At 44.5% G+C, this 24,512-nt stretch overlaps 1 protein-coding gene across 4 annotated transcripts in view; it reads right to left on the bottom strand.

Annotated features, from left to right (window-relative positions):
* Positions 1-22,573: 22,573 nt before the first annotated feature.
* The window catches only part of BICRAL (BRD4 interacting chromatin remodeling complex associated protein like), a 61,586-nt gene continuing 59,647 nt past the window's right edge, over positions 22,574-24,512 (bottom strand). For all 4 annotated transcript variants that reach the window (XM_040430360.1, XM_040430359.1, XM_040430358.1 and 1 more), the window contains exon 13: positions 22,574-23,610. In XM_040430360.1, coding sequence (XP_040286294.1) covers positions 22,829-23,610 — 782 coding nt within the window. In that variant the 3' untranslated portion in view covers positions 22,574-22,828. The remainder of the gene's footprint in view (positions 23,611-24,512) is intronic.

A 24,512-nucleotide genomic window follows, 5' to 3' on the forward strand; every position in this document is an offset into this window, starting at 1 on the left:
TTGGAACCAACTTGGAAGTGGAGGTTACGGGACTGTCAAAGGGTTTCTTATATAGGGCTACCTACCCTCAGTCGGTACCCGGGACAGCCATTAAGGCCGAGGACTTTCAATTAGTTTACGTCCATATCTGTATTACAATATTCCAGAAATTTGTTCAGGGACAGAAGCAGACTATCAGAATTACCATATCCGACATAGCTGGACACCACCAGATCCGCTGGATCTCTATTCACTTTAATGGGATTTGTCTGGCATAAATACCGGCTTTCTGCCAGAAAAATATCGCTGCAGGACATCTCTCTGGTTTTGCTGACAGAGAAAGATTTACCAAATACTGACGGAGATTTACTAATGCTTTAAAGCCAATTTTGTGGCGTTAAAAAGTCACAAATAGGGATGAGCGAACCCGAACTGTATAGTTCAGGTTCGTACCGAATTTTGGGGTGTCCGTGACACGGACCCGAACCCGAACATTTTCGTAAAAGTCCGGGTTCGGTGTTCGGCGCTTTCTTGGCGCTTTTTAAAAGGCTGCAAAGCAGCCAATCAACAAGCATCATACTACTTGCCCCAAGAGGCCATCACAGCCATGCCTACTATCAGGGCTGGGACAAGGTCCACCACCAACAGAGGCTGAGCTGCCCAAGTGCGCCCCCCCCCCCCTTGCCTGCGAAGGTTTTTTACCAACACAAGCGAACCTACATTTTGGCGCCGCCGACCCCCCCTCCCCCTTCAGCTAACCTGGGGGAAGGGGGGGGGGGGTGCGCCAAAATGTAGGTTCGTCCCATAAGACGCACCTAGGTTTTAAAGGAGGATAATAGGAAACAATATTTTTCATTCCACCTCAGGTCAGACCAGCCATCAGACCCCCTCACAAGCACAGCCCCAATGCCTCAGATCAGACCCCCATGTCAGCCATCAGCCCTCCGTGTCATATTTCTCCCCGTCCATGGCACAGACAGACTACAGACATTGTCTCCGGCCCATCATGTAACCCCATCCTCACCCATGTCACATTTCTCCCCCTCCATTTGATTGCTCTAACACCTAAAGAAATTTTTTATTTTTTTTTAAACCTGATGTTTCTCCAGATGATCTTATGCTAAAAGTAGTGGTAATAGAGTCTCAAAGGTCTATAGAAGCAGGTACACTATTTTTACAAACCTTTGAGACTCTATTAACACTACTATCAACATCAGGTCATTTAGAGAAACAGCAGGTTTTTTTAATTATGTTTTTCCTTTAGGTGTTAAAACATAACTTTCATTTGATTGCTGTAACACCTAAAGGAAAAATCTTTTTAAAAACCTGCTGTGTCTCTAGATGACCTTATGTTGATAGTAGTGTTAATAGAGCCTCAAAGGTCTGTAAAAATAGGGAAAACTGCTTCTATAGACCTTTCAGACTCTATTACCACTGCTATCAACATAAGGTCATCTTGAAAAACAGCAGGTTTTTAATTTGTTTTCCTTTAGGTGTTCAAGCAATCAAATAAGTTATGTTTTAACACCTAAAGGAAAAAGATAATTTAAAAAACTTGCTCTTTCTCTAGGTGACCTTATGTTTATAGTAGTGTTAATAGAGTCTCAAGGGTCTATAAAAGCAGTTACCCTATTTTTACAGACCTTTGAGACTCTATTAACACTACTATCAACAGAAGGTCATCTAGAGACACAGCAGGCTTTAAAAAAAAATCCCTTTAGGTGTTAGAGTAAATTGCAATCAAATGAACGTTATGTGTTAAGATTAGGGTCAGAAGCAGACAAGCAGGGTTTTGTTTAGCCTCTTGGGTATTAGTTTTTACATTCATAAAGCTCCACATTGAGCTTCCAGCAGCAGACAGATGCCAGGGCACTTCTGTGGTCACCTCACCTGGGCACATGGTCTTTGCTCAGCAGAGTCCTGCCATACATGCTGGGTAGATGCTAGAATGGATTTGTTAGAAGGAGGTCTGTGACGTCACTGGTCACATGCTCCTTCATGGTCACATGATCCACTGTGAGAACGCCTGCCTCCTGCTGTGTTCAGCTCCAGAGAGAAGGGGGTGTGAAAGGATGGACCAATGGCAGGGCAGCTAGCTGATACTGGCCAATCAGCAGCCTCCTGCTCCTATCTACAAGCGCAGCTTAGAGTGAACACTGGCTGGGGAGGGGAGGGCGCCCGGCAGCAAGTAAGTGATAAAAAAAAAAAAAAGAGGTTAGTTTTTCCGCCCACCCCAGGCTGCGCCCTGAGGCTGGAGCCTCCCCAGCCTCTGTGTCGGCCCGGCCCTGCCTACTATTGGCATGGCTGTGATTGGCCAGTGCAGCATGTGACCCAGCCTCTATATAAGCTTGGGTCACGTAGCGCTGCACGTCACTCTGCTGATACAAGTGTAGGGAGAGGTTGCAGCTGCGACGTTAGGGCGAGATTAGGCAGTGATTAACTCCTCCAAAAGACTTCATTCAGTGATCGATCTACAGCTGTGGATGATTGAACTGCTTCTATTCAATTGCTCAGTGTTTTTAGGCTGCCCAGAGCGTTTTTCAGTCACTTTTTTCTGGGGTGATCGGCGGCCATTTTGTGGCTTGTGGTGCGCCAGCACAAGCTGCCACCAAGTACATTTAACCATCAATAGTGTGGTTATTTTTTGCTATATCCTACATCAGGGGCAAGCTTTCATCAAGTGCATTTAACCATCAATAGTGTGGTTATTTTTTGGCCATATACTACATCAGGGGCAAGTTGAGCCTGTCACCCAGCGCCTAAAAAATAGGCCTGACATTTATATTCATCCAAATCTGTACTGTTTTAGCTGGTCAAGTTATTGTTTGTGACCGTCAAAGCACAGTTGTTGTTCTGGGTTGAAAAACAATTCCCAAATTTGCAATTCTCAAAATTAGTGGTTTCTGCTGTATCAGGCCTACTTTAAATCTATCCCTAAAAGGGTATATTAGATTCAAGGTGCTGATAGGGTCATTCTCAAAAACTTAACACACACGCTACAGAGCAGATCCAAGTCTAATTCTGTGATTAAACGTATACCTGTCACCCTGCGCCTAAAAAATAGGCCTCACATTTATATTCAGCTAAATCTGTCATTACTGGTGTGCCTGTATTAGTGTAATACGGTACCTAAATAGATAGCCAGATAGTGTTAGGTGTCTGTAAAAAAAGGCCTGAATTTTAATTCAATACATTGGCCCGAATAATATTTTTCTTATTGTGGTGAACGGTAACAATGAGGAAAACATCTAGTAAGGGACGCGGACGTGGACATGGTCGTGGTGGTGTTAGTGGACCCTCTGGTGCTGGGAGAGGACGTGGCCGTTCTGCCACAGCCACACGTCCTAGTGTACCAACTACCTCAGGTCCCAGTAGCCGCCAGAATTTACAGCCATATTTGGTGGGGCCCAATGCCGTTCTAAGGATGGTAAGGCCTGAGCAGGTACAGGCATTAGTCAATTGGGTGGCCGACAGTGCATCCAGCACGTTCACATTATCTCCCACCCAGTCTTCTGCAGAAAGTGCACAGATGGCGCATGAAAACCAAGCCCATCAGTCTGTCACATCACCCCCATGCATATCAGGGAAACTGTCTGAGCCTCAAGTTATGCAGCAGTCTCTTATGCTGTTTGAAGACTCTGCTGCCAGGGTTTCCCAAGGGCATCCACCTAGCCCTTCCCCAGGGGTGGAAGAGATAGAATGCACTAACGCACAACCACTTATGTTTCCTGATGATGAGGACATGGGAATACCACCTCAGCACGTCTCTGATGATGACGAAACACAGGTGCCAACTGCTGCGTCTTTCTGCAGTGTGCAGACTGAACAGGAGGTCAGGGATCAAGACTGGGTGGAAGACGATGCAGGGAACGATGAGGTCCTAGACCTCACATGGAATGAAGGTCGTGCCACTGACTTTCACAGTTCAGAGGAAGAGGCAGTGGTGAGACCGAGCCAACAGCGTAGCAAAAGAGGGAGCAGTGGGCAAAAGCAGAACACCCGCCGCCAAGAGACTCCGCCTGCTACTGACCGCCGCCATCTGGGACCGAGCACCCCAAAGGCAGCTTCAAGGAGTTCCCTGGCATGGCACTTCTTCAAACAATGTGCTGACGACAAGACCCGAGTGGTTTGCACGCTGTGCCATCAGAGCCTGAAGTGAGGCATTAACGTTCGGAACCTTAGCACAACCTGCATGACCAGGCACCTGCATGCAAAGCATGAACTGCAGTGGAGTAAACACCTTAAAAACAAGGAAGTCACTCAGGCTCCCCCTGCTACCTCTTCTGCTGCTGCCGCCTCGGCCTCTTCTGCTGCTGCCGCCGCCTCGGCCTCTTCCTCCGCCTCTGGAGGAACGTTGGCACTTGCTGCCCAGCAAACATGGGATGTACCACCAACACCACCACCTGCGTCACCAAGCATCTCAACCATCTCACACGGCAGCGTTCAGCTCTCCATCTCACAAACATTTAAGAGAAAGCGTAAATTCCCACCTAGCCACCCTCGATCCCTGGCCCTGAATGCCAGCATTTCTAAACTACTGGCCTATGAAATGCTGTCATTTAGGCTGGTGGACACACACAGCTTCAAACAGCTCATGTCGCTTGCTGTCCCACAGTATGTTGTTCCCAGCCAGCACTACTTCTCCAAGAGAGCCATGCCTTCCCTGCACAACCAAGTATCCGATAGAATCAAGTGTGCACTGCGCAACGCCATCTGTGGCAAGGTCCACCTAACCACAGATACGTGGACCAGTAAGCACGGCCAGGGACGCTATATCTCCCTAACTGCACACTGGGTAAATGTAGTGGCGGCTGGGCCCCAGGCGGAGAGCTGTTTGGCGCACGTCCTTCCGCCGCCAAGGATCGCAGGGCAACATTCTTTGCCTCCTGTCTCCACCTCCTCCTACTCAGCTTCCTCCTCCTCTTCTTCCACCTGCTCATCCAGTCAGCCACACACCTTCACCACCAACTTCAGCACAGCCCGGGGTAAACGTCAGCAGGCCGTTCTGAAACTCATATGTTTGGGGGACAGGCCCCACACCGCACAGGATTTGTGGCGGGGTATAGAACAACAGACCGACGAGTGGTTGCTGCCGGTGAGCCTCAAGCCTGGCCTGGTGGTGTGCGATAATGGGCGAAATCTCGTTGCAGCTCTGGGACTAGCCGGTTTGACGCACATCCCTTGCCTGGCGCATGTGCTGAATTTGGTGGTGCAGAAGTTCATTCACAACTATCCCGACATGTCAGAGCTGCTGCATAAAGTGCGGGCCGTCTGTTCACGCTTCCGGCGTTTACACCCTGCCGCTGATCGCCTGTCTGCGCTACAGCGTAACTTCGGCCTTCCCGCTCACCGCCTCATATGCGACGTGCCCACCAGGTGGAACTCCTCCTTGCACAAGCTGGACAGACTGTGCGAGCAGCAGCAGGCCATAGTGGAGTTTCAGCTGCAGCACGCACGGGTCAGTCGCACTGCGGATCAGCCCCACTTCACCACCAATGACTGGGCCTCCATGCGAGACCTGTGTGCCCTGTTGCGCTGTTTCGAGTACTCCACCAACATGGCCAGTGGCGATGACGCCGTTATCAGCGTTACAATACCACTTCTATGTCTCCTTGAGAAAACACTTAGGGCGATGATGGAAGAGGAGGTGGCCCAGGAGGAAGAGGAGGAAGAGGGGTCATTTTTAGCACTTTCAGGCCAGTCTCTTCGAAGTGACTCAGAGGGAGGTTTTTTACAACAGCAGAGGCCAGGTACAAATGTGGCCAGACAGGGCCCACTACTGGAGGATGTGGAGGAGGATGAGGATGAAGCAGGTTCACAGCGGGCTGGCACCCAACGCAGCTTGGGCCCATCACTGGTGCGTGGCTGGGGGGAAACACAGGACGATGACGATACGCCTCCCACAGAGGACAGCTTGTCCTTACCTCTGGGCAGCCTGGCACACATGAGCGACTACATGCTGCAGTGCCTGCGCAACGACAGCAGAGTTGCTAACATTTTAACGTGTGCGGACTACTGGGTTGCCACCCTGCTGGATCCCCGGTACAAAGACAATGTGCCCACCTTACTTCCTACACTGGAGCGTGATAGGAAGATGCGCGAGTACAAGCGCACGTTGGTAGACGCGCTACTGAGGGCATTCCCAAATGTCACAGGGGAACAAGTGGAAGCCCAAGGCGAAGCCAGAGGAGGAACAAGAGGTCGCCAACGCAGCTGTGTCACGGCCAGCTCCTCTGAGGGCAGGGTTAGCATGGCAGAGATGTGGCAAAGTTTTGTCACCATGCCACAGCTAACTGCACCACCACCTGATACGGAACGTGTTAGCAGGAGGGAACATTTCAATAACATGGTGGAACAGTACCTGTGCACACCCCTCCACGTACTGACTGATGGTTCGGCCCCATTCAACTTCTGGGTCTCCAAATTGTCCACGTGGCCAGAGCTAGCCTTTTATGCCTTGGAGGTGCTGGCCTGCCTGGCGGCCAGCGTTTTGTCTGAACGTGTATTCAGCACGGCAGGGGGCGTCATTACAGACAAACGCAGCTGCCTGTCTACAGCCAATGTGGACAAGCTGACGTTCATAAAAATGAACCAGGCATGGATCCCACAGGACCTGTCCATCCCTTGTGCAGATTAGACATTAACTACCTCCCCTTAACAATATATTATTGTACTCCAGGGCACTTCCTCATTCAATCCTATTTTTATTTTCATTTTACCATTATATTGCGGGGCAACCCAAAGTTGAATGAACCTCTCCTCTGTCTGGGTGCCGGGGCCTAAAAATATCTGACAGTGGCCTGTTCCAGTGGTGGGTGACGTGAAGCCTGATTCTCTGCTATGACATGAAGACTGATTCTTTGCTGACATGAAGCCTGAATCTCTGTTATGGGACATCTCTCCTCTGCCTGGGTGCCTGGGCCTAAATATGTGACAGTGGCCTGTTCCAGTGGTGGGTGACGTGAAGCCTGATTCTCTGCTATGACATGAAGACTGATTCTCTGCTGACATAAAGCCACATTCTCTGTTACGGGACCTCTCTCCTCTGCCTGGGTGCCTGGGCCTAAATATCTGACAATGGACTGTTCCAGTGTTGGGTGACGTAAAGCCTGATTCTCTGCTATGACATGAAGACTGATTCTCTGCTGACATGAAGCCTGAATCTCTGTTACGGGACCTCTCTCCTCTGCCTGGTTGCCAGGGCCTAAATATGTGACATTGGCCTGTTCCAGTGGTGGGTGACGTGAAGCCTGATTCTCTGCTATGACATGAAGACTGATTCTCTGCTGACATGAAGCCTGAATCTCTGTTATGGGACCTCTCTCCTCTGCCTGGGTCTAAATATGTGACAGTGGCCTGTTCCAGTGGTGGGTGACGTGAAGCCTGATTCTCTGCTATGACATGAAGACTGATTCTCTGCTGACATGAAGCCACATTCTCTGTTACGGGACCTCTCTCCTCTGCCTGGGTGCCTGGGCCTAAATATCTGACAATGGACTGTTCCAGTGTTGGGTGACGTAAAGCCTGATTCTCTGCTATGACATGAAGACTGATTCTCTGCTGACATGAAGCCTGAATCTCTGTTACGGGACCTCTCTCCTCTGCCTGGTTGCCAGGGCCTAAATATGTGACAGTGGCCTGTTCCAGTGTTGGGTGACGTAAAGCCTGATTCTCTACTATGACATGAAGACTGATTCTCTGCTGACATGAAGCCACATTCTCTGTTACGGGACCTCTCTCCTCTGCCTGGGTGCCTGGGCCTAAATATCTGACAATGGACTTTTCCAGTGTTGGGTGACGTAAAGCATGATTCTCTGCTAGGACATGCAGACTGATTCTCTGCTGACATGAAGCCAGATTCTCTGTTACGGGACCTCTCTCCTCTGCCTGGGCCTAAATATCTGACAATGGACTGTTCCAGTGTTGGGTGACGTAAAGCCTGATTCTCTGCTAGGACATACAGACTGATTCTCTGCTGACATGAAGCCAGATTCTCTGTTACGGGACCTCTCTCGTCTGCCTGGGTGCCGGGGCCTAAATATATGACAATGGACTGTTACAGTGGTGGGTGACGTGAAGCCTGATTCTCTGCTATGACATGAAGACTGATTCTCTGCTGACATGAAGCCTGAATCTCTGTTATGGGACCTCTCTCCTCTGCCTGGGTGCCTGGGCCTAAATATGTGACAGTGGCCTGTTCCAGTGGTGGGTGACATAAAGCCTGATTCTCTGCTATGACATGAAGACTGATTCTCTGCTGACATGAAGCCACATTCTCTGTTACGGGACCTCTCTCCTCTGCCTGGGTGCCTGGGCCTAAATATCTGACAATGGACTGTTCCAGTGTTGGGTGACGTAAAGCCTGATTCTCTGCTATGACATGAAGACTGATTCTCTGCTGACATGAAGCCTGAATCTCTGTTACGGGACCTCTCTCCTCTGCCTGGTTGCCAGGGCCTAAATATGTGACATTGGCCTGTTCCAGTGGTGGGTGACGTGAAGCCTGATTCTCTGCTATGACATGAAGACTGATTCTCTGCTGACATGAAGCCTGAATCTCTGTTATGGGACCTCTCTCCTCTGCCTGGGTCTAAATATGACAGTGGCCTGTTCCAGTGGTGGGTGACGTGAAGCCTGATTCTCTGCTATGACATGAAGACTGATTCTCTGCTGACATGAAGCCACATTCTCTGTTACGGGACCTCTCTCCTCTGCCTGGGTGCCTGGGCCTAAATATCTGACAATGGACTGTTCCAGTGTTGGGTGACGTAAAGCCTGATTCTCTGCTATGACATGAAGACTGATTCTCTGCTGACATGAAGCCTGAATCTCTGTTACGGGACCTCTCTCCTCTGCCTGGTTGCCAGGGCCTAAATATGTGACAGTGGCCTGTTCCAGTGTTGGGTGACGTGAAGCCTGATTCTCTACTATGACATGAAGACTGATTCTCTGCTGACATGAAGCCACATTCTCTGTTACGGGACCTCTCTCCTCTGCCTGGGTGCCTGGGCCTAAATATCTGACAATGGACTGTTCCAGTGTTGGGTGACGTAAAGCATGATTCTCTGCTAGGACATGCAGACTGATTCTCTGCTGACATGAAGCCAGATTCTCTGTTACGGGACCTCTCTCCTCTGCCTGGGCCTAAATATCTGACAATGGACTGTTCCAGTGTTGGGTGACGTAAAGCCTGATTCTCTGCTAGGACATACAGACTGATTCTCTGCTGACATGAAGCCAGATTCTGTTACGGGACCTCTCTCCTTTGCCTGGGTGCCTGGGCCTAAATATCTGACAATGGACTGTTCCAGTGTTGGGTGACGTAAAGCATGATTCTCTGCTAGGACATGCAGACTGATTCTCTGCTGACATGAAGCCAGATTCTCTGTTACGGGACCTCTCTCGTCTGCCTGGGTGCCGGGGCCTAAATATATGACAATGGACTGTTACAGTGGTGGGTGACGTGAAGCCTGATTCTCTGCTATGACATGAAGACTGATTCTCTGCTGACATGAAGCCTGAATCTCTGTTATGGGACCTCTCTCCTCTGCCTGGGTGCCTGGGCCTAAATATGTGACAGTGGCCTGTTCAAGTGGTGGGTGACGTGAAGCCTGATTCTCTGCTATGACATGAAGACTGATTCTCTGCTGACATGAAGCCTGAATCTCTGTTATGGGACCTCTCTCCTCTGCCTGGGTGCCTGGGCCTAAATATGTGACAGTGGCCTGTTCCAGTGGTGGGTGACGTGAAGCCTGATTCTCTGCTATGACATGAAGACTGATTCTCTGCTGACATGAAGCCACATTCTCTGTTACGGGACCTCTCTCCTCTGCCTGGGTGCCTAGGCCTAAATATCTGACAATGGACTGTTCCAGTGTTGGGTGACGTAAAGCATGATTCTCTGCTAGGACATGAAGACTGATTCTCTGCTGACATGAAGCCAGATTCTCTGTTACGGGACCTCTCTCCTCTGCCTGGGTCTAAATATCTGACAATGGACTGTTCCAGTGTTGGGTGACGTAAAGCATGATTCTCTGCTAGGACATGCAGACTGATTCTCTGCTGACATGAAGCCAGATTCTCTGTTACGGGACCTCTCTCCTCTGCCTGGGTGCCGGGGCCTAAATATATGACAATGGACTGTTACAGTGGTGGGTGACGTGAAGCCAGATTCTCTGCTATGACATGAAGACTGATTCTCTGCTGACGTGAAGCCAGATTCTCTGCTATGGGACCTCTCTCCAATTGATATTGGTTAATTTTTATTTATTTTATTTTTATTCATTTCCCTATCCACATTTGTTTGCAGGGGATTTACCTACATGTTGCTGCCTTTTGCAGCCCTCTAGCTCTTTCCTGGGCTGTTTTACAGCCTTTTTAGTGCCGAAAAGTTCGGGTCCCCAGTGACTTCAATGGGGTTCGGGACGAAGTTCGGGTCGGGTTCGGATCCCGAACCCAAACATTTCCGGGAAGTTCGGCCGAACTTCTCGAACCCGAACATCCAGGTGTTCGCTCAACTCTACTTAAAACATAAAATGGCTGTACAAGGCACAACATGGAGTCTCAACCCCCACAGGAGGGGGTGATATTATTTACTTGTGTAACAGGAAAAATGGAAAAATCCAGCTCCAGTATGGTGAAAAAATTCGTAGCTTTATTTGCGGTATTAAAAACGTCAACATACAGGACAAGTTCAGTTACGCGTTTCAGACCATGAACAAATAGGGGTCCTTCCTCATGACCATCATCCTGGAGCTGGATTTTTCCATTTGTTCCTGTTACACACCTTAACGCATCCAGATGCGTCATCCATGCTCGGTTGGTGGAGGGGAAGGTGAGAGCTGCTCTTTGCTTCAATATTATTTACTTGGGACTGTATGTTGAAGGTGGCTGGGGAGGAGGTGATGTTATTTACACGGGCCTGCATTTTGGAGGGGGCTGTAGATAGAGAGGGATGTTATTTACATGGGACTGTATATTGGAGGGGGCTGGAGAGATGTGTGATGTTATTTAAATTGGACTCTATGGCAAAGGCTCTGTGAGGGTATTATTAATACTGGAGGGCTCTTCTACTAATGGGGGCACTCTTGTGGAGCGTTATCACTGTTGGGGGCACTGTAATGGGCAGTGTTACTAATGGGGGCATTATCACTGTTGGGGGCACAGGAGGAAGCTAAGATGTCTGTGTGTCACACTCTGCAAAGACGAGGCGCAGCTGAGAGAAGTTGTACGGACTAAATGGAGAAGATGATGACAGAGAAGATCTACATCGGAGGAGACGTCATCTGGGACAGGTATGTGCTGTTGTATAGCAAGTACAGCAAAATGCAGTATGTGGGGGGAGGGGGGGGGTGACATTTATTGGGGCTTGGGCCCCGGATCTTTTGAGACCCTAGCAACATCCCTGGATGATAGATCGTTGGATAGATTGATAGATAGATCGATCAATCAATCGATTAATGGATCAATAGATAGATCGATAGTAGATAGATAGACCGACAGAAGATCCAACTAATGGAATAATAGGGGTCACCTTCTTCCCCTTTCACATTCTAAAAAGAAACAGCACATGCATGCTTCTCTCTCCATTGTTGTTTATTTGAGCCATCTATCTATGGACACACAGTGCATTAATACTTACCTGTTCCTGCTCCCGCATTATATGTCACTTCGCGTCTCTCTGTCATGGACATGGAAAATCCATGAGAAACAGCCACCAGACACAGACAAGCATGTCTGTAACCAGATGGTTGGGGGCCAAACAGAAAGGCACTGGGGCCACAGGCTCTGCACCCCTGGGACAGACAGACAGATAGATAGATAGATAGATAGATAGATAGATAGATAGATAGATAGATAGATAGATAGATAGATAGATAGATATAGATGTTAGATAAGACAGATAGATTAGATAGATAGATAGATAGATAGATAGATAGATAGACAGATATATATAGATGATAGATAAGACAGATAGATTAGATAGATAGATAGATAGATAGTTGATAGACAATAGATTAGATAGATAATCTTTGCACACATTTCACACATACAAGACACAACTATATATACGATTTAATCAAGACACTCACAGCAGCACCTTGTTCCCCAAGTCTTTGGTTGTATTGCAGTGATGATTTTAATGAGTAATTTACAGTCAAACAGTTCTATCCATGGACAATGTATTTACAAGTCGCTTCATTAAACACTATTTAATCAACATAACAAAATAAACTGCAATTTTTCGGCTGCGTTTCTGGGGATTTTCTTTAAAAAAAAAAAACAGTTTATAAATATTTTTTTTTTACAAAATGTATACAAAGCAATTCATGAGGCGCTCTATACAAAGAAATGCATATCAGTAAAAATGAAGTTCAACAAGATGCTGTAAATGAAATACATGTTAAACCTCAATTTCCTATGTCAAAAGTTTATTCTTGCTCCAGTTAAAACCACTAAAGGAAATGTCAGTTTTAAAGTGTTCTGGAACCAGTATGCTCTGTTGGGAGTTGTAGTTTTGTGACAGGTCGGGGACCACTACTATAGAAGATGGCAGAGGAGTTAATATATGGGGGGGAAAAAAATATTATAGCGCAAACTGAATCACCATGCATCTGCAACATGTGTACCCCACCTTCTACTCTAGGGGTTTAGACTCTGTTCACATCTCGTTTTTGGCTATCTCAAAGGAATAAATAGGGAGTAGTCCCCAACATCTACCTCTGGTGGAAGCCTCCAATGTATACCATTGTGTAGGCATACAGTTGAATAGGTTGGCTGCTGACTCCCATTATCGAAAATGCATCCCACACCGTATATGTTTTTTTTTTTTTTTACTGTGTCCCCCTGCATAGAAAATCATAGTAGACTATGCTTTCCAATACAGTAAAATAAGAGGTAAGTTAAGGCATACCAATCCAGCCTATGCTAAAGGGAGACTCTTTTGGCATACAATGAGGGCCTGTATACACGTTCCTTGTGTGCATCAGGAGCTTTCCCGGGACATACCGTATGCCAAACTGGCCACCTTTGGTTCCTTGTAATTACCTTTTTGTATTTGGCGCTCTGCTAATACACTGCTACACTTTTCTGGTTACAAAATTCCATCTAAGAAAAGAATAGGACAGGTCTGAAGCCAAGCAGACACAAAATGCAGGAAATTAAGCTTAAAAGATGAAGAAGAATAATGGAGGCAGAAACTGTCCTTAGACTTTTCCAGGACATGTTAGGAAGGTAAACAGAAAAAAAGTATTATCTTCATACAGGTGTCCTCAAGGTCCCTACAATGTATTCAAAGCATGAAAGTTTTGGGTGAAGTAGGATCTCCACATGTCCACTAACAGAGGTCCTAGGGGTGACTGACAACTACTCGGGCTGTTGAAATATATACATTTCAGAGCCATATAACACGAGAGCAAGAAGCTGTTCAGAGCAGATGAGGTCATGTCCTGGATGAGTGTCATGCCTTTTTGTTGAAGACATCAAACCTGGACCCTCACTAATGATGTTTTCTGATGTGTCTATGTGGACATAGGGTATTAATAAATCTCCCTCAGTCTAAAATTTGGATCTTCCATGTTGGATGTTTTCAGTTAAAGGGGCTGTCCCACAAAAAATATTCTTCACTTCTCAAACCAGTCCCTGGATCTGAGTACTTTTTTAATTGGATGTAATAAAAAAGTTTGTATAACAACTGAGTTATTCGGTAAAATGTATCTGTATAGCGCCACCTGAAGTTTGTTCTTTTTCTTATTTCTTTGTCTGGCCGCACATGCTCAGTTTCATCCTTCAACTACCTCCTGAGCTGTTATAGGGAGAGAACAGCAGCAGAAAAGACACGCCCCCTGAGCTGCAGCAGGAAAGACACGCCCCCTGAGCTGCAGCAGAAAAGACACGCCCCTTGAGCTGCCAGCTTGATATAAATCTAGCAGAGCAATGAATGGTGAGATCTCTGGATCCATGTGAGGTGCAGGGCTGGTTCTTGCTTTGTTAGAAGGAAATTGTCATATTATATGATCTCTGATTTTCATTTTTTATATTAATCATGGGAGAACGCCTTTAATCAGTCATTAAATTATATGTATAGTACAATCAAATCAAGCCAAACTAACAACTCATCGCTACTCATTTCAATTGCCCAGTGCATAAGCTTTATCCACATTTTGCATATAGGATCGGAATTTGGTTTTGTTTTAAAAATATTCGTTCAAGGTCTTAGATTTAGCTAACTCTCTCTGTTTCTCCTGTTTCTCTCTACACAAAGACACTTGTATAAGGCCATCAAATGGTATAAATTTAAAAAAAACAACATTATATCCTAAATAGGGCACCAATCCAGCACCGCCACTCCCATGGTCCCCATGCAGTGGTCACCAATCATGTACGTGACATCAGCTCTGCAGAGACCACTGGAGCCGTGGCGCGTTTAACAGGCATTTTTTTTTATACCATTTAATGCCCTTACGCAAGTTTCTTAAAATCCCAAAGAACCCCTTTAAAAACAGAATTGAATGCAGTCATTTCAAAATATCTTTAAAAACTGACATTTCCTTTATGGCATTGGAATGTTACAATCCTGAAAAATCCAACATTTTCATATACTTGGCACAAATTAAAATTAAAAAAACATGAATATACAAAAACATCCTATGTCTTCACATTAAGCTTGATAAACGACATGGTTTCCCACACTTACTTACATTCCTAGTGCACAGCCTCTGTTCGACCTCTAACTACAGCCACTATGTTTTCTAGTAATATCCAGCAGAACTGCAATGACCTAACCCAAGGAAGCAGGTTTCGCTAAATTGTCTCTACTGAACCAATTAGTCAATGGAAAAGGCAGCGTATGATTAACGTAAACTGTTCTTAAAGGGGACCTAACAGAGCCACTGCTCTGTTTATCGCTTGGTATATACAGTGCAAACAACAATCCTATTCTTTTAGGATAGACAAACATTTTGGCTCCTGGGCAAGCAGCACTTGTAAAGGAACTGGGAACAAGCATGACTAATAAGCAGTCCAAGAAGTCTTGTAAAGGGCCTATAAGTCACGCTGGATCCCATCTGCCTCCTGCATATTTCAGAAGTAGACTGCTTACCTGGGAGAAAGCAATATGGTTGAGACATGTTATCTTCTCCCTAGAATAATGTTCTGTACAGAAAGAAAATGTGCAGGCTGCCTATCTGGCTCACTAAACCTAAAATGTAAGTTGGCTCGAATCTAAAAATCTGGATCTAAGGGCAACTTCACACGTGGCAGAAATTTCTGAGACTGTCGCAATCATCTGATGTTATAGGGCTTATAAGAATCCATGTGCTTGCTACCAAAACAACCCCATCCTGATGAACTTAAAGGGGTTGTCCCACGAAAAATATTCTAGTTTTCAAACCAGCACCTGGATCTGAATAATTTTATAATTGCATGTAATTAAAAATTTTGCGTAGCCGCTGAGTTATTCAATAAAATGTATCTGTACAGCGCCACCTGCTGTTTGCTCTTTTTCTTAGTCCTGCTCACTTGGAAGGCCGCACATGCTCAGTTGCATCCTTCAACTGCCCCCTGAGCTGTGATAAGGAGAGCATGGACACGCCCCCTTTACTGCAGCAGAAAAGACACGCCCCTTGAGCTGTCAGCTTTATATGAATCTAGCAGAGCAATGAATGGGGAGATCTCTGGATCCATGTAAGGTACAGGGATGGTTCTAGCTTTTTTAGAAATAAATTATCAGGTACTATATAATGTCTGATTTTCATTTTTTACATTGGTCATGGGATAACCCCTTTAAGTGATTTTCAGTAACTACATTTCTGTAACAAATCTGACGCATTTGATCACATCCTTAGACTATGTTGCACCAAACACATGTGGAGAACACTCGGCCTATGGCCACACGGATTTTTAAGGTATGTCTGATGTATTACCGCTACATCCTATGAGAGGGTGTTGCCAGAATCCACAACTTTTGATTGTACCATACATTGTCAAACTTGGTAGATACCTAAGTCATTTTCTAACCTATTAAAATGTGCGATCTCTCCACTATAATTACTGTGTGTAATTGTAAATTGAAGAGAAACAGATCATGGTGGACGGCTTGAATGTAATTTGCTAATAATGGCAAGAAATCTAAAATATCTCTGCAGTCGATGCAGCGGGATATCTTCTAAGCCGGCTGAACAGATCTTTTATACAGGTATAAAAATGCTTTTTGCCGGCCAGCACTTCTTCCATTGTAAACAGGGAATGTGTTGCCAACATAACATAAAGTGTGTGGGGATGAATGATCGTAGTAACAATCATTCATCCCCCATACAGTATCCATCGGCAGTGAAGGCTCTTTTAATGAGCGCCAATTAGCTGGTTCTATCGTCAATTGGCACTCATTATGCAATTGATATGTAGCTCTGTATAAAAAAAACTGAATAGTTACCCCTATAGAGATAACACTAGGAAGTTGATCAGAACTGAATCTTATATAGATGAAAAAAATCACCTTTTTAAGATTAGTCTTCAGGTCTGTAATGAACAATAAGAAGCAGAAAAAAAATGATATACAAATGATACTCATTTTACTGACAGCACCCCCCGAGTCAAGAGGAAGTGGGGACCCAGAATGATTGAAACCAGAGAAGTGGGGATCTGTAAGGTATTATTTCTTTTGCTATTTTAGAACATCATAGGCAGTTTTAAAGTTAAAGGTTGTACACCTGCAGGGGCAATTTTTTTATGATTGCATTTTATTCATTTTGGGCTAAAAATCATTTTTTCAATTGGTCTTTATTAAAAATATTGAGTTCTGTCACAAAGGGTTAACTGTTTGTTTAGCTGTGTGAATGGTACTTTCACTTTGTGCCAGTCATCTAATAAACCTTATCTCTAAATTACTAAAAAGGTCATAAACATTTATTTAAGGCCTCTTTCACACTTGCGTTGTCCGGATCCGGCGTGTACTCCACTTGCCGGAATTACACTCCGGATCCGGAAAAACGCAAGTGTACTGAAAGCATTTGAAGACGGAACCGTCTTCCAAATGCTTTCAGTGTTACTATGGCACCCAGGACGCTATTAAAGTCCTGGTTGCCATAGTAGGAGCGGGGAGCGGGGGAGCGGTATACTTACAGTCCGTGCGGCTCCCCGGGCGCTCCAGAATGACGTCAGAGCGCCCCATGCGCATGGATGACGTGATCCATGCGATCACGTGATCCATGCGCTTGGGGCGCCCTGACGTCACTCTGGAGCGCCCGGGGAGCCGCACGGACGGTAAGTACACTGCTCCCCCGCTCCCCGCTACACTTACCATGGCTGTCAGGACTTTAGCGTCCCGGGAGCCATGGTAACCACTCTGAAAAAGCTAAATGTCGGCTCCGGCAATGCGCCGAAACGACGTTTAGCTTAAGGCCGGATCCGGATCAATGCCTTCCAATGGGCATTAATTCCGGATCCGGCCTTGCGGCAAGTGTTCCGGATTTTTGGCCGGAGCAAAAAGCGCAGCATGCTGCGGTATTTTCTCCGGCCAACAAACGTTCCGTACCGGAACTGAAGACATCCTGATGCATCCTGAACGGATTACTCTCCATTCAGAATGCATTAGGATAATCCTGATCAGGATTCTTCCGGCATAGAGCCCCGACGACGGAACTCTATGCCGGAAGACAATAACGCAGGTGTGAAAGAGCCCTAAGCCACATTCTTATCAGTAAGATAAGGACTGAGCTATAATGAGTGTTTATAAGGTCAGAAATCACAGATAGGGAGCCCATCAGGTGAGCAGGCTGGAGGAACTGAGATAAAATTCAGATCCTATCTCAGCCATGTACAGAGAAAAGGGCTCCACATTTTTAATAAAGACCAATTGAAAAAATGATTTTGAGCTCAAAATAAGTACAATGCAATAATTTAAAAAACATTCCCCCCAAAGGTGTACATAGCCTTAGAACCAAGCAGTCTAAAGATGCCCCAAACTTATCATACAGCATGAGCCTGTGATAAATTTGGTGCATCTTGCTAAAACACCAATTGGCCGGCTTATTTGTGTCAAATTTTTTATGCATATTAAGCCATGCCGCTTCCCACTTATGTAACGTCCCTTTAGCTCTAAGTCACGCCATACGGTATAGTGAGGAAAAAAATGTACAATAAAGCTGGTACGCCAGTTTTTTATGTACACTGAGACAGAATTCTGTTGCATTTCGCTTAGTAAAACCTCCCCAGTGTTTTTCTTTTATATTCTTGAGTTTAAATAATTTTTTTATATTAAACTAAATTTGACTTTTAGGTTTAGTGACCCTAAGGTTCGTTATATATGCTTATGCAAACTACACCGACATGGACAAAATTACACTAACCAGTTGCAAAACACCATACAATTCCAATGCAATGACTATGCTAAATGTTAATAAATGTGCACTTGTGTCACGTCATAAAATGGTTGTTCGATTCTCTTAAACGTAAAATCTCAAACTGCTGTTATTCAGTAAATTTCTTGTTTTGTGGAAATTTTGTTTCCAAGTTGTACCTTTCATGTCTCGAGGGATTCTACAAGATGTCCAGAACTTTTTTAACTAGTAGTCGCTGTGTGTTCTCAATAGACAATCCTGCAGAAAAATAGGGGTTCATCCTTGTCTGCTGCATAATGGACTGGGGCAAACTAAAGGAACAGAGCTTAAAATGGCATTCAGGGCGACCTCATTTTAATTACTCAATCTCTTGCTGAGGTGGATCACCTATGTACCCAGTGGTTGGCTGAGCAGGCAGTCCAAGCCGTTTCCTGCACGATGATCGCATTAAGTGGCCAAACAGCAGCAGGAGGGGAACAGTAAGATGAGTATTGCTTGTTTGTCATTTTAAACCGCTACTACCTCATTTTTAATAAATTGATACCACCTAGAATTCCCCATTTAAAGAGGAGTAACTAAGCTTGCCTCTTTATGCCTGGTTAGATACACGAGGAATCATTTTTTAGCCATCTTTCGACTTTGTAGTGAGCTCTTGCTGTATGGAGCATCCTTGATCAGGTAGATCGGTAACTGCTACATAAATTCTTATTTTTTCTCCTTCAGCAAAACTGCAAGGAAGATCAAAGTATTGAAAGGTGCCTATTGAAATTGTGAATAGTGCCTTTTAGCTTCAGCCAGGGATCTTTTCAATTGGACTACTCATTCAAAGTGACTCTAAAGTTGGAGTTTAACTCCTGAGGCTAACATTACCTAGGAGCTTTAATTTATAAACTTCATCTATATAGCTAGACGGAGAGATATATAATCCAGAGCTTATGAAAGCTTCTGGGGTAAGAAACAAAAATTTATATAGATGGATAGCAAAGGTTGAAGACTCTGTTCACACTTCCATTCATGATGGAGCCATGACAGCTATGACTTGAATCATGAAGGAAACACTTATAACGTGGTCTGTCAGGTTCTAGCAAAAATACTGGAAACCCTTATGGAAAGCAAATGATGTTAATGTGAATAAAGTCTAAGGCTCTGTTCACAGTTGGAATGGTGCCAGTGTGTTGGAGTTTCATTTTTGACAGAATAGTACAGTCTGCAGCGCTATGGGATCCATCCGAAAACAGATCTGTCATAGCTGTCATGTCCTGGTTATAAATAGAGGCCATGACACTGGCAACCTGATATAAGAACATCATTCATTCTGTTCTCTACCTTGTTACACTTTTGTTTTGCACATTTAAATTGATATTTTGTAGTTTATTTGCTTTTTGGGGTATTTTCTCTTGGTGTTATAACTAAATACAAAAAAAATCTTGATGTTATAACAAAATATTTAAAAAAAAGTTGATTATTTCACCAATGCTGTTCACATGGGTACACTGTATATTTACTGTCATGAATGACTCAAAGACGTTATGATAAACTGTATGCACCAGCTGATGCTAGAACGGTGAAAAGAGTTAACAGACAGGAAAGACTGTTCTGCGAGAGTCGATGAAATCTATGACCATGACAAAGAAGCAGCGGACCCATAGAAAACACATTGCAAGTAAATTCATACAGAACATTCACATGGACGCAGCCATGTTTTTCAAGACGACCACAGAAGGAACATTTGTAACAAGTTATAGCTGAAGTGTTAGTAAAGTCGTTAGTATCAGTATGTGTAAATGTGGCTAAGACCACCAAAGTTCATGACTCAAAGTCCTGGGGTAATGTTTTATACAGATGTGCTAGTTAGGCTGTATTCACACTACGTTTTTATCCCATGTTTAACATGTATACATTAAACAGATGCCTCCAACGGATGCCATACAGTGGCATCCGTCACCATAGGGTTCCTATGTAAGAAAAAAAAAAAAGTATCCTTTAACGTATACGTTATTTTGCTGGATTCTGCAGAATGGGAAAGCGTAGTGTTGTACACTTTGCATCCATTTTGCCCAAAGTACCGTATATGTTAAATGTACGTCAAAAACGTGATGTGAACAACCCCTTTAAGAGACGTAAGCAGGCCACAGACTGAAATATTTGTCCCTGCCCTGACCAGAGTCCCAGTATTTTCTTTTTATCACTGGGACCCTTATTAAGACAGGGAAATACATGGAAAGTTATTCAAAATAACAGGAATGCTTTGCTAAGTGAAAAATATTTCTCACCGTTGCAAATATTGTTCCTGTTCATTTGCATGTTCTCATCCAGTAGCTAATTAAAGCAGCTGTCTCAGTGCAAACATTGATGACATACGATATGCCATGAACTTCAGGGTTCGACCACTGGGACCTTCACTGAAAGCTAAGGAAATGGCTGCGAAGCTCCAGATTTCACATGATCGGCCATTTACCATATTGGGTCGACTATGGGATCTCCGGAAAAAGACGAGAGGAGCAGGCAGGAGACAAAGTGGCACACGGTGCTTCATTAGTACCCTTGGCATCTCCATCTGAAGGTGGCCACAGCGGGTGGACCCATACTAATCGGACATTAATGACACATGCTGGCAACATGAGATAAATGTTTGTACTGAGTCAACCTCTTAAAGCAATTTGATCAGGACATTTAGTTAGTCACACACGTGCCCAAGGGTGAACATACAATAGACAGCGTCCATGTAGCTGCTACGGGGACCATACAATGGAAGGGCTCAGGCTATGCCTATGCTTCCTTCCTTTGACTACAGCCTACACAGGCCTAATTTTTACAGCTGAGAAACATTTGAACCATGCCAAAGAGACAGTCCATGTAGACGCTTCAGGGACCATAAGAAGGAAGAACCTGCTCAAGCTATCCTTATGCTGCTTTCCTATGACTTCAGTCTATGTAGGCCTAATTTCTCCACAATCATAGTAATGTTAGTAGAAACAGGAGCGAGAAATAGCCAAAGGGAAATGCTGACCTTCACTTTTGGTTGCCGGTTGGGTAGACAGACACAAAACCGTCCATGCAATGGCATGAATAATAACCAACGGGGCAGAGGCCTTTTTACTTTTGCCTTTGCTATAGGTATACCACGTGTCTTTCTTGTGAGCCATAGAACTTCGGTATATACCATTGTATAGCTAATTAGTGCTAACAATCATTTACAGGCAAAAGGTTACACCCCCCCCCCCCCCCCCCCCCCCGGTATTAGGCTGAATTAGCAATCTGTTATCCTGGTATGATAATGAGCCAAGACGATAATAATTAGCTGAACTCTCCCTTCCCAAGTACGGTATCAAATGTGTATGACCGCTACACGCACATTCAATGTATTGCTTACAACATACAATAAACCATCCACACGTCAACAGGTACAGAACATTGCTGAGAAATGAAGCACATGTAACGTTACATAGAAACCCGTTAACTCATATTCTGAATATAAAATAAGATGAGTGGCACAAGGACTCTCTGAAAGCAAAATTATTTTCTGACTTAGGACACTTAGATGACATTTCAGTAAAGGTGCAATCTCTCAAATCATATTTGGGGTCATTTATAAGAAGTGGAGTTCCAACATTAAAGCGGATCTTCCGGGGCTTATTATTGTAAGTCGCCATCTTTTTGTGTATTGCTTACCTGTTATGTATTTTCTTCAATGCTGGCTCTGATCAGTGTCTCCAGTTTATGTGAGGTAGTGTGAAATCAATCTCCTGACTCATCAGAGTCAAAGACTGCAGCTTTTTTCCCTATCCCCGTGCTTTACACTGCAGCTCTGCTTGCTCCAATTAACTTCTGTGTATAAGCACAAGCTCATAAAGAAGTAAGTGTGTGGAGAGCTGATTTCCACAACCACAAGGTAGAAGGGCTATAAAGAGAAACGCCACCAGAAGATTATCAGGCAAATGCCACGCATACGCTTGAGCAAATCATCTTCAATAATGGGGAGATCCACTTTAAATTGGGAAATGCAACTTTTGCATAAAAATGTCTTGCAATAGGGCACACAAGATCACCTTTGTAAAACTTGGGTGCACTTGAGAATGTCGGAAAAAATGCCCAAGGTGTTTATGCATATAGCATAAAAAAAAAAACAAAAAAACATTACAACGTAGGGCTAAAAACGAAGATCGCATGAGGTAACAGTACTATACCTATTACTCCTGTGCCCATTATTCGAGACAGTGTTTTTCCTAACTCATAAGAAATAAGGCTGCTTCAGATTTGCAACAGAGATTGCATCTTTAATGAAAATGTGCAAAAAAAAAAAAAAGAACAAATAGACTTTAAATCCTAGTATAACTAAAAGACCTGCTTTTCCAGATCCATCCTGATTGTCTAAAGCAGGCTTGCGTTCATTCAGTAATGGCTGCCTTAAGCCGCTTTGTGCTGTTATCAATCTGGCTTGTGAAGAAAGTCACTATTGCTCTCCAGTCACTGGTGGCATGCATCCCACAGACAAATGTGAAAATTGTCCTTTAGCACTCTAATATACTATTTACAGCTGCTTCTAAAACCGAATCTGTTTCTGCTGCGCCTTCTCTAGCATCAGAAATGGGTTTGTCCCCGCAGTTTTCTTCCATGGTTGCAGAAGGCGGTTTTACAAATTGTAATTCTGCTGAATTGCTGCTGGAAGTGTCACTTTTGAAGTGTTTTGCACTTAGTTTTAGTTCCAGGACATTTCTGACTGTCGCTTTTACAGTCTCACTAGGAGCTGAAGTTTTAGGAGGTTTTCCAGGGCTCACAGTGACATCTCTTGGCTTGCATGTAGCATCTTGAGAAGGTCCTGCCACTCTACCCTGGAGATGTTCTACATCACCTGCCTCCTTATCTGAGCCAGAACTCGGAATGGTCATTGGAGAATTGGCAACAGGATCCGTTTTCTTAGACGTCTCACAAGAAGCATCGGGATCTGAAGAACATTCAGTGTACTTGCGCTTCAATTTATAAAGGCTTACAAAAAGTTGTTTCTGCGGTAAAAGAGTTGTATTCTTCAACTTACTATCTGTATTAAGGCTGTCTTTCTCCTCGGAAGGGACACTGGGTTTATGGGATGCTGAATTGTTCTTAGGCACTGATAATGGGGTGTCATCTACTTTATCCACACTCGTCTTCTCGTCCTCGGAATCATCAACCGTTGGACAAGCGTCTGATAAGGTAGGGTCTGCATCGGCATCTGCATCTGGACTGCTGAGATCCTTCTGTTCTGAAGAACTTTCTTGAAATTTATTAATGCAGCAAAACTCTGACAAGTAACCATCTGAGGAAAGAGCATATAAGTGATCTAAAAGTTGAGTTGATATAATGATAAGAGGTAGTGCTGTACGTGTTTGTACTGTGTAGAACCACTGTATCTATCGGACATTTATGGCAATATTATATAGATATATCATAAGTGTCTAGATGGGAATACCCCTTTAAAGTGCTTTATGCTCTGTACAACAATGTGTACAGGTGCTTCTCAATATATTAGAATATCATTGAAAAGTTAATTTATTTCAGTAATTCAACAAAAAAAAAAGAAACTCATATTGTACAGATTCATTACACACAGAGTGATCTACTTAAAAATTCCTTCCCAACTCTAAGGGTCAATTAACACATCCGCAATTTTTTTCCGGATCCGTTCCGGATTTTGCAGATCCATTAATTTTTAATGAGCCGGAACGGATGCTCTGTGCTATCCGCATTTCTGGATCCGCAATTCCGTTCACGAAAAAAATAGAACATGTCCTATTCTTGTCCGCAATTACGGACAATAAAAGGCATTTTCTATTATAGTGCCTGTGATGTGCGGTCCGCAAATTACGGAACGCACATTGCCGGTGTCTATGTTTTTCATATCCGCAATTTGCGGACCGCAAAACACCTATGGACGTGTGAATAGACTCTTATCAGGCAATCAGAATAACTCCCTGGATCCACGACCCCTCTCTAGTAGCTATATCCTGTAATATTATTACACTCCAGAAATACATCCAGGCCCCTCTTGAATTCCTTTATTGTACTCACCATCACCACCTCCTCAGGCAGAGAGTTCCATAGTCTCACTGCTCTTCCCGTAAAGAATCCTCTTCTATGTTTGTGTACAAACCTTCTTTCCTCTACTCCAGCCTTCAATCCTTTCAAGGCTATGGTTATCCCTGTTGCTTTTGCACCTTT

The sequence above is a fragment of the Bufo bufo genome, chromosome 4 (genome assembly GCF_905171765.1).
Source record: "Bufo bufo chromosome 4, aBufBuf1.1, whole genome shotgun sequence".
Classification (NCBI taxonomy): domain Eukaryota; kingdom Metazoa; phylum Chordata; class Amphibia; order Anura; family Bufonidae; genus Bufo; species Bufo bufo.